The sequence below is a fragment of the Corvus kubaryi genome, unplaced genomic scaffold (assembly GCF_017639235.1).
Source record: "Corvus kubaryi isolate FWS band 111438036 unplaced genomic scaffold, C.kubaryi_AGA036_p1.0 37394, whole genome shotgun sequence".
NCBI lineage: Eukaryota > Metazoa > Chordata > Aves > Passeriformes > Corvidae > Corvus > Corvus kubaryi.
Window position 1 is genome coordinate 4,410,684 of NW_024581133.1, and position 12,505 is coordinate 4,423,188.

A 12,505-nucleotide genomic window follows, 5' to 3' on the forward strand; every position below is an offset into this window, starting at 1 on the left:
TGCACAGCACTCCCAGTGTATCCTGGCCCAGCTGTCCACAGATACAACTGGAGTAACTCTGTCAGAGGCTCCTGGGGAGGAGGGGTAGTACTGGGAAAGGGACAGTATTTATGAAAGAACTGAAGACTTTATGCTGCTGTCTAGAACTTACAGTTACATTTGTACCACCCATTCCCTGGGGGAAATGACATACAATACAAACAGGCCTAGTTGTTCAATTATTCAAGTATTAAGAGATTCACAGAAAGGCATCTGAGAAACATAACATTTTAATAGATGAAATAAATACTCCAGTACATGCAAGATAAAAACTGACATTGGAAAAAAATTAAAAATCACTTTTGTTATAGTGTAATTTTGTTTGTTTGTTTAAACACTCACAGTAGCTTTTCCCCCAGTTTGGAAATCAACACATGGAAAACATAATCACAACCTCCAGTCCTTCCACTCCTACACACCAAATGCACTTCTAACCTAACACTTGATGCAAAATAAAAAAAGTCATACAAAACAAAACCAAACAAAATAGTAGCTACATCCATCATCTATGTGTTGTTGGGTTTTTTCATTTTTTTAAATGAATAAGAACTGAGGTAACCTTTTTCCTGCACAACCGAACAGCAAAATTTAGAAGGGAAATTTCGGAAGACAAGACAAGACAAACTTTAAAAACCGCACCCAGCGCGATTAAAGCTCTTTTTTTTTTTCTTTTCTCCTTTTTCTAAGATACCCCCACCTCCCCAAATATAAAAAACTTTGAAACAGTTTTACCATTTGTGTGAAGACCTTGTTGAATAAAGGAAAATTTATCTGCGGATACTTAAAGTAAAATATAAAGAAGCCCAAACTGGCTACCCTTATTAGTACATATAGTTTGAATATGTTCTGCTTCTTCACCACATGAAATCAGAGGATTGGGCTCATCCAAGCAAATTCTTTGGTATACAAAAAAGGGGCGAGGAGGTGGGGTATTATTTTCCTTTAGCAATGACTGGGATCTAAACAGAAGATGTGGGGGTTAATTCACAGAATTAGAGTTCACTGGCGGTAAAGTCCTGGGTGAAGATCTTTCTCTTAGTGCCTGAGATAGCAGGTTGCAACCATCCGAGACGGCGCAAGCTGAGTTCCTCAACCTTTCCCTGTAATCGCTCATTTTGGTGCTACTTTCGGGGTGTTGGGCTATATCCCTGAGGCATTGGGTCAGGAGCACACAAGCAGATACCACACTCATGGCTCCTCCTAGGATGGCAGTTTGCACAGCTTTGCCCTCTGGATTAATGGTGGCAGCTTTACCCAAAAACTGGGGCTCAGTGGCAAAGCCCACCAGAGCATAGACAGACTGCACCAAAGGTCCACTGAATAAGACGCACCGATTCCTGGTCAGCTCGCTGGGTGAGGTCTTCACCTCCTTGACACAGGCCAAGAGGGCAGAGGCGCTGGTGCTCATACATTTGACACTGAGTTTGAACTGCTCCTTAGCAAATTTATCCTTGGATTTCTCACTGGCCAGCACGCAGGCATCTGTCAGGAATTTCAAGTTCTTGGACATGTTCTGAGAAACCTCCAGCAGGAGCTGAGGGCTCATATCTGCCAAAGGGGTGGTCTTCAAGACCCCGCAGCCGTGCTCCACCTCATGCCTACATCGGGTCACCTTGTAGCGATCCACCAAGCCAGGCATAGCAGGCTGGGCCCCCGGAGTCTCCACTGCAGCCAGGTAGGCAGCGTGGGCAGAGCACTCGGTCAGGGAGACCACCAGCTCCCCCATCTCCATCAGGCTTTCCCCCACCTCTCCAAAGCGTCCCATGTTGAGCTGGCTCTGGACATCATGGGTCAAGATGGAGAGTCCTTTGGTCCTGGCAATGATCGTGTCCCTGCACTTCTCAAAGGACTCACCGAAGACAGACAGGCTCTCGGTGTTCACCGGCCTGGTCTCGCTCGACAGCAGAAGCAGATCGGCCACCAGTTGCATCTTGATCTTGCAGTGGTCGCAGATAGAGATGAGCTTCTTCCTCTGCAGGGAGCTGCTGCTGGGGATGCCGCCGCCGGAGACCTCGCTGCTGGACTTGCCGGAGCCACCGCTAGCCATAGCGCCGGGGGGGCACTCGCATGCCGCTCGCTACCCCGCTGCCGCCGCCTCCGCCGCCGCCCGAGCAGTCCCGACTGAGCCCGGCAGGATCGCTCTGCCTTTTCCGCAACATCATTCCATTAATCGCCGGGAGGCAAGAAAAGGCTCTGGGCGCCGGGGCTGCCGCTGCTGCGGGGACCGAGCTCGGCCGGGGCGCCCGCCCCGCTCCGGCGCCAGCCTCCGCTCCTACGGCGCTCCCGCGGCGGGGCGGCGCTCGCCGGGCGCCCCCGGGCACCGGTCTGGCATCCTTTAGCTAAAAAATATGTAATTTTTTTTTTTCTTCCTTTCCTTTTCGCACGCTGGCTCCCCTCTCTTCCACCGCCTCGTCCGGCTTGCCGGCTGCGGGATCCTGCGCGAAGTTCCCTTTACCAGACGCAATACCTCAGGGACGCGCCGCCGCCGCGCGGAGTTGGGGCAGGGGCGCAGCCCTCCAAGTTGCTACCGCGCCCCCGGCGCCTCCGGTCGGGGAGCGCCCGCCGGGCGCAGCTCGCAGGGGCCGGAGGGGCGGCGGCTGCGCACCATGTGCCGCCCCCGGCGCCCGCCGCGGCCCCGGCTCGCAGGAAGCGCCGCGGAGGGTGTGGCCCGCCCGCCCCGCACGGCCCCGCCGCGCACCCGCGGGGAGCCGGCCCGGGAGGGGAGAGGGGCACGGCGGGGAGCCGGGACGCGGGGGACCGCGGGGGGAAGGAAAAAAAAAAAAAAAAAGGGGGGGGGGGGGGGAAAAAAAAAAAAAGCTCCACCGGATCCGGGTGCTGGGGCGGGCGGGCGGATCCGTTCCCCTTCCTTTGCCGCTGCCTCACTCCTTCCTGCCGCGATCATTCACGCGGCCGCTGCGCGCTCTCTCCCCGCCGCCGCGGTCCATCCCCTGCGCCCCGGGCCCTCCTCGCCGGCTCCCGCGGTGGCCGCCGCCGCACCAACTTAGGCTCTTCCCGCAAACAAGGGTGGTGGCCGCGGGCTGCAGCCGCGGATGCTGCGACCCGCCCGGCCTTGCGCTCCTCCTGCCATCTTCCCTGGCTGAGCCGCCAACTCCCAGGGGAAAAAAAAAAAAAAAGAAAAAAAGAAAAAGAAAAAGAGGGAAAAAAAAGAGGGGGAGGAAATCTTCGTTTAAATTCCCTTTCTCAGGCTTTCAGACAAACTACTGGGAAGAGGCGGCTGCGACGGCGCTGCCAGCCAGACGCTGCACGGCTCTGGGGGAGCTCCCCCGCCCCGCTGCCTTTGCTGTAACCTCACTTGAGCCTATCGAAATCTTTTGTGCGGTGTCACCGCCCTTCGTTTAAATCCTGCCCTCCCCCCGCCGCCGCTCCGCGCCCGCTGCCGCTCGCTCCTCCCAGGCGGAGGGGGCAGCAGCGCCGGCACCGCCCGCCCGCCGCCGCTGCCGTGTCCCTGCCGCGCGGGGCTCCGGAGGGGCTCCGGGGATAAATAAACAGCGGGGGGTGCCGGAGACAGAGGCCGGTAGCAGGAAGGTGAGGGGCAGCCGGAGAGCGGCCGCCGGGAGAGCACGGCCCGGGTGCGCGGCGGCGCATCGAGCAGTCGGATACCGGAGAGCGAGGAGCCGTCCCCGCCCCAGCGCCGGGGCAGAGGCGGCCCGGGTGCCGCTCCCCGCCCGGCCCCTGCCCCGGGCAGCCCGCCAGGTGAGTGCGGCGTTCCGCTTGGAGCTGCCGGCCCGCAGGGCAGCGCCCGTGTCGGGCTGTCCCGGTCCGGGCGGCAGAACCCGTTCCTGTGCCAGCCGGCCCCGGGTGACAGAGCCCGAGGCAGCGCGGCTCGGAGCGCGGGGCCCGCCGCTCCTCATCGCTGGGGGCTCCGGCTGCCCCAGGTCCGCTCAGCGGGGTGCTGTAAACACGGGGTGGGGGATTGCTGCAGCTTTATTTACACAGAAATAGTGCCCTCAGCTCTGGCCCTGACCCAGATTTTACATCAATGAAGACGAATTTGGTCTGTTGCTCTCCCGTTTCTGTCGCTCCTTTTGAACACTGGTTACTGTTAGACTTTAGCAGGGAAAATGTAAACCTACTGACACTGCTGTGTACTGAAAGCTCTACGAGGACTTTCGCTGATCTTCTTCCATTCTGCAGCACACCAAGAACTTTCTGAGACGATCCTTGTCAAAAGCAAGATGTTACGCTCAGTAAACCTGAGGCACACTCCTGTTGCACAGTATCTGCATAAACAATTCTGATTAATCAAAGTCCATGTTGAAAACACATCTTACATTTCTTACATATTTTGCTGTAGCTTAAGCTGCACCTAAATAATAACAACATGCTTTTGCTCCTTTCAATCAGAATTCTCTTTTTAAGTTAGCCTTCTAATCCTAGGTACTTGCAATGCATTTAGCAGGTTACAGAACTCCAGAAGTACATTTGTCCCAATTCACAGTTAACATCCTGCTACATTCCTACTACTGCAGGGGTATAAGTGACCTTGAAATAAATGGAAATTGGACCAGACTCCTCACTTGAAGTTGCAGGTCAGATCCAACGATGTCCTGGCACAAATAGAGCCCACCTAATGGATTTCATACATTTAAAGAGCTTCAGACAAGTTTATTTGCACATATTCTTAGCCATTAGCTTGAAGAACCTTTGGCCTTCTACTTGTAGAGCAGGATGTGAGCAGGATGAACACAGATATGAAAGTGGGGGGTTAATAGGATGTACCTGTTTGGGGAGTAGGGGAATCCCCTGCCATAAAGCCAGGCCTGAGGAAAGGTGCAGATACTGGTCTATGGGTGTGTCGAAAATAGGGCAGTTCTCCACCCATCCCTCCTCACAAAAACAGTGTGAGGGAAGTTCTTGTTTTCTTGAGTCAGATTATAGCAGTTTCAAGGAAGGTCATGATTTGGGCCTAAACAATTTTGGCTTACTGCCAGCAACTTGTTTTCAGAAGTATAAATAGGAATGACTTCAGAGTACTCTGAAAAATAAAAAATCAATGGGCAGAAGAAGCCAGCTGAACTGTATTTCAGAGTTATTTCCAGATATGTCCTTAAATGAGGTGAGATAGTATGCCACACAAGAAACTTCTCTCATAAATATTAACCTAGTTTATCTTTAATGAGGATTGACCACATTTAATTGGGGTTTGAAAGATTTCATTTTAGAAAACGTAGGTCTCATCTCTGGCTGGAAGAGGTGTTATGTGGCCTAATAATCTTTTCCATTTTTAGATGCTGCTGCCTGCCATGATGCTCTGTGTGATTTGCACCATTCCCCAAGGACAAAGCAGAGAGATCCTTGGTTTGGACAGGTCCTGCAGTGCCTCCTCCACCAGCCTTCCTCCACAGAAACCCAGCTGGGCCTTACCCGTGGCAGTTCCTGCAAGTTGACAGGGCCACCAAAGCTCTTAGTAACTGCTGCAATATAAAGCAAATATTTTTCTAGCTCTTTTAATCCATCCACAAGACTGATCCAGTGCTTATCTGCCTCAGTCTTAGCAAGGGGGAAAACTATTAATTTTTGTCCTGTAGTAAGTGTTGCATGGGGACAGTGTCCAAGGAAGTCTCGCCAAATGCCATTTCCTCTCATAGTAGCCCTGGGTGTTCAGCTTTTCTGCATATTAAATGTCTGGGGCAGAGTGACCTGGCTTTTTCTTTTTGAAAAAATAATGTAGAAAATACCACCTTCATTAGTCATTTTTGCCATGGAAGTGGCATTTCCTGGAGCAGCTCCGTGTTAGATCCTTCCTACAGACTGCAGGGTTGCTGCCTAAGTACGCCTGGCCTGGCTGGACTCACTCATAGTTTGTGTTCTCCATGAACATACAGTCTCGTTCTAAAAAGCAGCCTTGGAAATGGATTCTCTTGGGCTGGTACCCTGAGCAGAGCTGAGGGTCAGCAAGGTACGTGCTTTAAAGTGCCAGTACATGCATCTCTGGGATTTAGGAGGAAACTTGGACCCAGTGATGTTTGAGGTGCATATCTCCTTCATAAATCTTCTGCACATCTCTTTCAAGGAGAATGTGTTCATACCCACTTATTTCATGGCTGCTAAGTGCAGAGGTGATCCACAGGACTTGGGCAGCTCACTGAATTGGTATAAAAACTTGGAAGACATGAAAATCAGGTGGCCATGGTTGGCTTTAAAAAGATTTCACTGACAGAGTCTGAATGAAACAACTCTCCGGGGTTCAAACCAGCAGGCATTGTCAGATACAAGGGATTAAAAGGCTTCTTAATGTGGCTTAGTAGTGTACAGAAGATTGGCTTACTTGTATGAGCTCTTCTTTTGTCACATTGATCTTTATTTTGCATTGTGCTTAGTACAACAGAAACTGGAGGCTTGAAGTCGTCTTTCCTGAATCATCTGACAGGACTTGGCCCTTTTATTGCTTAGTAAAATATTTTTTTGTGAAGGAGGAATTGATTTTTGCCAGTGTAGCCACTGTTGAGTAATAGCTGAAGAATACCAAGTTGTAATAATTTCATGAGCACTGTATGTGGCCAGGTCGGTGAGAGGAAGTTACTATACAGTGGGTTGTACTTCTTTATATTACTTTCCTGTATAGATGTATCGATCTAACCTAATAGGGAGCTAGCTGATGAAGGAATAAAAGGCAATTCAGTGGTTCCCCTGTGTCAGCTCTATGTGACTAAACCCATGAGGTGGTAATTACAGGAATGATAGCTCCAGTTCCGAGGGATGCAGCTGGTTTGTCAGGCTGCAAACTAAAAATCATAGGAGGATAAAGTTGGCAAGGACTGATGGAAAAAATACTTTAACACCGAGGCAGACTTTGTAGAAGAGGCTGGAAGAAGCTGGGCCTTCCTCTCTGCAGCAGTCTAAGTCACAATGTAAGAAGGAAGGGCAAGTGTGTTGACCAGCTTATTGTTCTTAAGATCTATTTTGTCTTAAATGTTTTGGTGGTGAGTAAGTATTTTGTGGTCAGTACTTACAGCCATTACTTCATGAGAGACTAAAACCGTGAGGTCTGGATCTGTCTTGGGTCTGCAGAGGTAGCCATGGTTGATGCACTGGGGGTGCAACCTGAGAACTGGTCTGATTGCAGCCAAAAACACAGATCTGGAGGAACAGTTAACTGGGCACTTGAGACAGCAAAGTGCAAAGACAGTCACAAGTTTTGTTTCTTCTTTTGTCTATAAATAAATAGCTTTTAGAGTAGTGCGTGGGCTTTCACATACAGGTTTAATTAACCTTGGTGTTCTGACATGATGGTTTGTGTTTGTTCTTTTTTTGATATGGCATAGTCAAAACCACAGTATCAAAGGTAAGAACAAATTTATTACATAGACACCATTAGTGTAAATACCCCAGTTGTGGGATACTGGCCAGCTCCTGTTTCTCAGCTGAAAGATAATACAGCAAAAGAGGTTTTTCTTTTATTGTCCTTTTATTCACCATTTATTGCACTGTTTTCACCACTTGCTGTACATAATCGATTGGTTGTCCCCTGCTGTTACCATGGATATTTAATACATCGACATGGAAAGGAGACACATTTTCATGAAAGGGAAAATGCAGCTACAAAACTCTTGCACTGAACGGACAGCTGTGCCATATTTTACGTGAACACAGCCAATAATGGCTTTTTGTTTCTTGTTCTTGCCTGCCAGCACAGCTACACACACAGATACCCCTCCTGCACCTCGTGTCCATTCTCCCTCCCTGGAGCAGGTGAGAAAGGCCAGAGGCAGGTTTGTAGCTCAGTTGCCTTGAAACTCAGAAACACGTAACGAAAGAATGGCAAATGCTGTTGGTTAGTGTGGTCCAGCACAAACAGGAATCCAAGACCCTCCCTTAGACTCTTACGTCTGGGTTTTCTTGAGATCAAAGGGGAACATGGTATTTTGAACAAAATGTGCAAGGGCCCACCCTTCCTGAATTGCACTTTTGGTGGTATGTTCTGTCCTGCAGCTGTAATGCTCTACAGGAGGGTTTGGGTTTTCCTCCTCCCTGCCCTCTTTTAATATGTATCATGAGAGAAATTTAATGGATGTTTTCACAGGAGTCTCTGATCCTACACTGCTCTCATTGTGCCTGTGTGTTCTGTGAGCAGGGCTGCTGATCATTAACAGTTTAAGCCTAGCACCTCTAATTCATCAGAAGTTCATGTAATGTATTACTTACATTAGATGTAGGTGCCAAAACTGACCTGTAAACCTAAAATGAAATTGGGACTACAAAATTAATTTCATTTAGATTGTGAAAATTAGACTATAAATGGAATTCCTGTGGGAACTGTGTAAATCTTCTTTGACATTGATTTAATGTAATTCTTTTCTTAATAGGCTAACTTTAAATTGTGTAACCAGTACATAGTCTTAACCAGCACAGATTTGTAGCAAATCTTGCAGTAAGATGAGTACTAACAGGAACATTCTGTGGTGTTTCTGGATTTAGAGATCACACTGTATAGCTTCAGTGCAGATGACTAGACAGTCAGGCATCATACCCCCTCCCCAACTCAGAGCAGATAGGTAATGACACAGAGCTGTCATGTCATCTCCATCCCATCAATAAATTTTAATTTATAAAATGCACATGCACAGGATAACACAAATTCAGGGTGAAGATTTATTTTATGTTCAAAACTGAAGTCGGAATCTGAGTTTCAAGGTTAGTACCTGAATCAGAATTTCATGTCCAAATCACAATAGTTAATCTCTAATCTGGGAAAAATTTGAATTAAAGACTTAATTTTTCAAACTGGATCCAGGAATTCAAGGTCTGACTAGCTCTGGAACAGAAATTTGCATTCTCTTAATCGATGGCAAGTAAGTGTGCTTGTTTTATGCATGAAATTAAATTGAGGACTAAAATTATTCTGAATCATTCAAATATTCGTGCTCTAGATGACATCATATTCTGCTTGCTACGCTGCTTTTTTTCTTGGGATTTAGACATGTTCTTGTTGTTTTTAAAGATAACATGTTCAGGTCTGACTCTTCAAGTTTTATTCTGCCTGTGAGTAAATTCAGAGGGTTGGATTAACACAGGCACTCTCTGTGCATGAGAGCTCGGGCATTAGCTTCTCTCTGCAGGGGAACATTTAAGGTGCTTGAGATAATTTGACCTATGAAAACAATAATTTTGAATGTTTCACTGCAAATAACTCCTAATATCCTGGCATTCTGTAAAATGTGTGACAGTGCTTTTAAACAGGGAAGAATTTGCTGGATGCTGGGACATCTCAAAACTTGCTTGATTTTTCTGGGTCTCTTACTCAGCAAGTCTCCTGTACTGTTTAAAACAATATTGTCCTGGTCCTGCTCTAAGCCAGTAGGTGCAAAAGCAGTTCTAGTGCCTGTCAGGTTGTGTAAGAGTCAGATCTCAATCATTTTTGATACCCAAAATTACCACTGCAAGGCTGCCTTGCACAACACTTAATTCATCTGGGCCTCTATTAAACATCCTTTTGTGTCAGTAGAGTTCTTGAAATGAATTGATTCCTCCAGACTCAGTGAGTGCTGAGAGCAGGTAGCCTTTGCATATTCATTCCCCCTTCTGCACGCTTAGGGCTGATCTTCTGTCTTAATTGTCCTTCCAAGAAGGCAGGCATGGCCTTAATGAAGTCAAGTTCTTTGTTCTTTCTAAGGTTTCATTCCAAGAAATGTCAAGGAACAAGATTTAAGACTCTACTGTACTGTATTTGCAAAGAAAAGTAAAATGTGACAAATAGGAATCCACTTTAAAATAGAAAATTGCATACAGAACTCCACCACCAGCAAAGACTTGAGAGAGCTTTTGGCAGTTAAAAATTCACATTCTTCTCCCAACTCATAAGAAAGATGAAGGACTGGTATGGGAAATGCATTTTGCACAAATATAGCTCCAAAAATGGAAAAAAAAAAAAGAATCTCAAAGTTCATTTACAGAAATTCAGAACATCCTGAATCCTCTCATATTACAGCTTGACCCAGCCCTACTCAATAGTGAAAACAGTTTACAAGGGAAGGTAGTTTTGGCTTTCTGATAAGGTATAACTTTATAATTAAAGGTACTACTAATAAAACTGGAGTGTTGCAGAAGCAAAAATGACAGTCACAGCTTTGACCTTCCCTGGCATGACTAGATGGGACTTTTAGCTACAAGGTAAAACATTTAACACCTTACTCTTGCAATCTACAATGAAAGTAGCCATCTATTATCAGATACAATCTGTACTGCAATCATAATAGTGTTAGCTGCTACAACTATAGAAACGATGGAGAAATGTGACAACGCTTAAGCTATAAAAAGCATATTGGCATGATTCAATAGATGCTCTGATCACAACACAATGTGCTCCAATAAAAAGAAAATGCAATTTAATGTGTCCCTGTCAGTGGTATGTGCTGCCTTGTGTTTGTTTCTTGCATGGGAAAGAGGAACAGCAGAGAACAGGGGCTGAACAGGTGTTTGTCCTACAGCTGACCCCGCAAGCAGCAGACTTGAACAAGTCTTCCCAGACACAGAATTCTGCCTGAACAGAGGTTGTTGCAAAGTCAGACCCCAGCATGAAAACTACCTCCTTTTCAAATTAAAGCTTTAATTGGCACGACAAAGAAATGTATAGTGTTGTTTGGTGCAGTGCTGGGTATACTGAACAACTTGTTCACCTACCAAAGGGTTACTTTTGAGATCTGTATCTGAACATAGTATCAGATATTAAAGAAAGTAAGTTGACTTGGTTTGTTCTAGCAAGAAAAAACAGAACTGAAGAAAATATTTCTTAGTGGAAATTCAGTGAAAATATTTTATGCTGCAAGTCCAGCATTCCAAGATAGAATCTTTATTTTTTTTTCCAGTGAATGTATGCACAATCCAGTAATAACAAAAGTTAGCAGAAACCTATTTTAGTAAAACCTCATTAATCATGGCAATCTGATATAGTATACCTGATATTCATTATATTTAATGAGAAATCACCAAGCAAATGTGCTCATTAGTGACTCTGGTATTGGACAGCTCTGTGAGAGGTACTTGTCTAAACCCTGTTTCAGTTATGTACATTTAACAAGCTCCACGAGTAGCTCTGGGCTGCTTCCTGTTCCTCAGGCACTGGGAGCGTGTCTGAAATGTTATAAAACGCATGGAGGCTGGTTGTTTATGGGGGTGCTGAAATCTTGGATCCCACATCCTCCTCTGCTGTTTCTCACGGTATGTGTGCTTGGCAAGCTGCTGCTTCATGTGCCGTGTCTCCCTGGTGTTCACCAGCTACGTGGCCCTGCAGTGTCTGATCACTTCAAGAGTTCGTCCAGGCTTTGGAGAGCCTCCCCAAACCCACGCCCCTGCCTCATGTCTACTTTTGTTTTGTATTTGCACACCTTGCCCATAAAGGCAGTGGGCTCCCGGTTCATTGCAGAGTCAGAACTGGACCAGCTGGGGTTGGAACTAAATGGTCTTTAAAGTCCCCTGCAACCCAAACCGTTCTATGATTACAGGATTCTGTGATACAGTGACAGAATTGGAGTTGGAGAATTCTCTCAACAGCATTAGTTCCTCTGCTCTGAACCTGGTCTTCCTTTCAATGCTGGAATGAAAAAGCAGCCTGTTCAGTACTCAGCCTGACTGCAATTAATATCTACCAGGAGCAGTAACAGTGATGCTTCCTTGAATTCCCAAGTTTAAACTTATTGGAATCCAAGGTGAAAGGTAGAAGGGAAGATTGTGCTATTTGTAATTAAAACACTACCATGAGGAAAAAATGAAGACTGAAGTGAGATAAGGCTGTGCAGACATCCATGCATGTACACTGGTTTAGATAATGGGAAAACAGCCTGTACAAATAAAAACCCATCTCTTTCATGTTTTTTGTGGTGGTCAGATGTTCTGGAGTTGTGTTTTAGTAACAAGCAGCAATAATTTTAACAGTTTTCTTTTAGAAACCTAATGTTGCTGAGACAGTAGTCAAAATCAGAAGACTCATGGAATGGGCCCAGTTCCCATCACACGGATTAGCAAACCCGGATACTTTTCATCCTGCCTTTAAAAATAAGCAACAAGAAGCAACCACATAGTTTAGATCCCAGGCGCTGCGCCATCATTTATTTACTCGTTTTTACCTCTCAGTGCCCAGCGTTCACTCCCTGCCCGGGCCCTACAGGACCGCACCGGGGCTGCAGCGCCTGGAGCGGGGCTTCGTGCGGGGACAGCGGTACCCGGGGAGGCGGCGGGGCAGCCGGCAATGCCCGGCAATGCCCGTCAGCAGGGCCGCGCCCGGCCCGCCCCGTCCCTCCGCCCTTCCAGCTCCGCCTCCCGATCCGCCCCATCCCTCTGCCCTTCCAGCTCCGCCTCCCGGCCCTTCCCGCCCCACTATCCTTCCAGCTCCTCCTCCCGATCCGCCCCGTCCCTCCGCCCTTCCAGCTCCTCCTCCCGGCCCTTCCCGCCCCGCTATCCTTCCAGCTCCTCCTCCCGATCCGCCCCGTCTCTCTGCCCTCCCAGCTCC

General features: G+C 47.5%; 1 protein-coding gene and 1 long non-coding RNA gene across 2 annotated transcripts; one reads left to right on the plus strand and one right to left on the minus strand.

Annotated features, from left to right (window-relative positions):
- Positions 1-251: 251 nt before the first annotated feature.
- TLNRD1 (talin rod domain containing 1) lies at positions 252-2,663 on the minus strand. The gene has a single exon (XM_042039729.1). It carries the CDS (start codon positions 2,084-2,086, stop codon positions 1,019-1,021), a length of 1,068 nt encoding a protein of 355 aa, XP_041895663.1. The 5' UTR covers positions 2,087-2,663; the 3' UTR covers positions 252-1,018.
- A 1,036-nt stretch (positions 2,664-3,699) lies between these two features.
- On the plus strand, positions 3,700-10,402 carry LOC121670034. Its single transcript, XR_006017998.1, has 2 exons — positions 3,700-3,753; positions 5,289-10,402. It is a non-coding gene; the product is annotated as an uncharacterized LOC121670034 (long non-coding RNA).
- Positions 10,403-12,505: the final 2,103 nt, after the last annotated feature.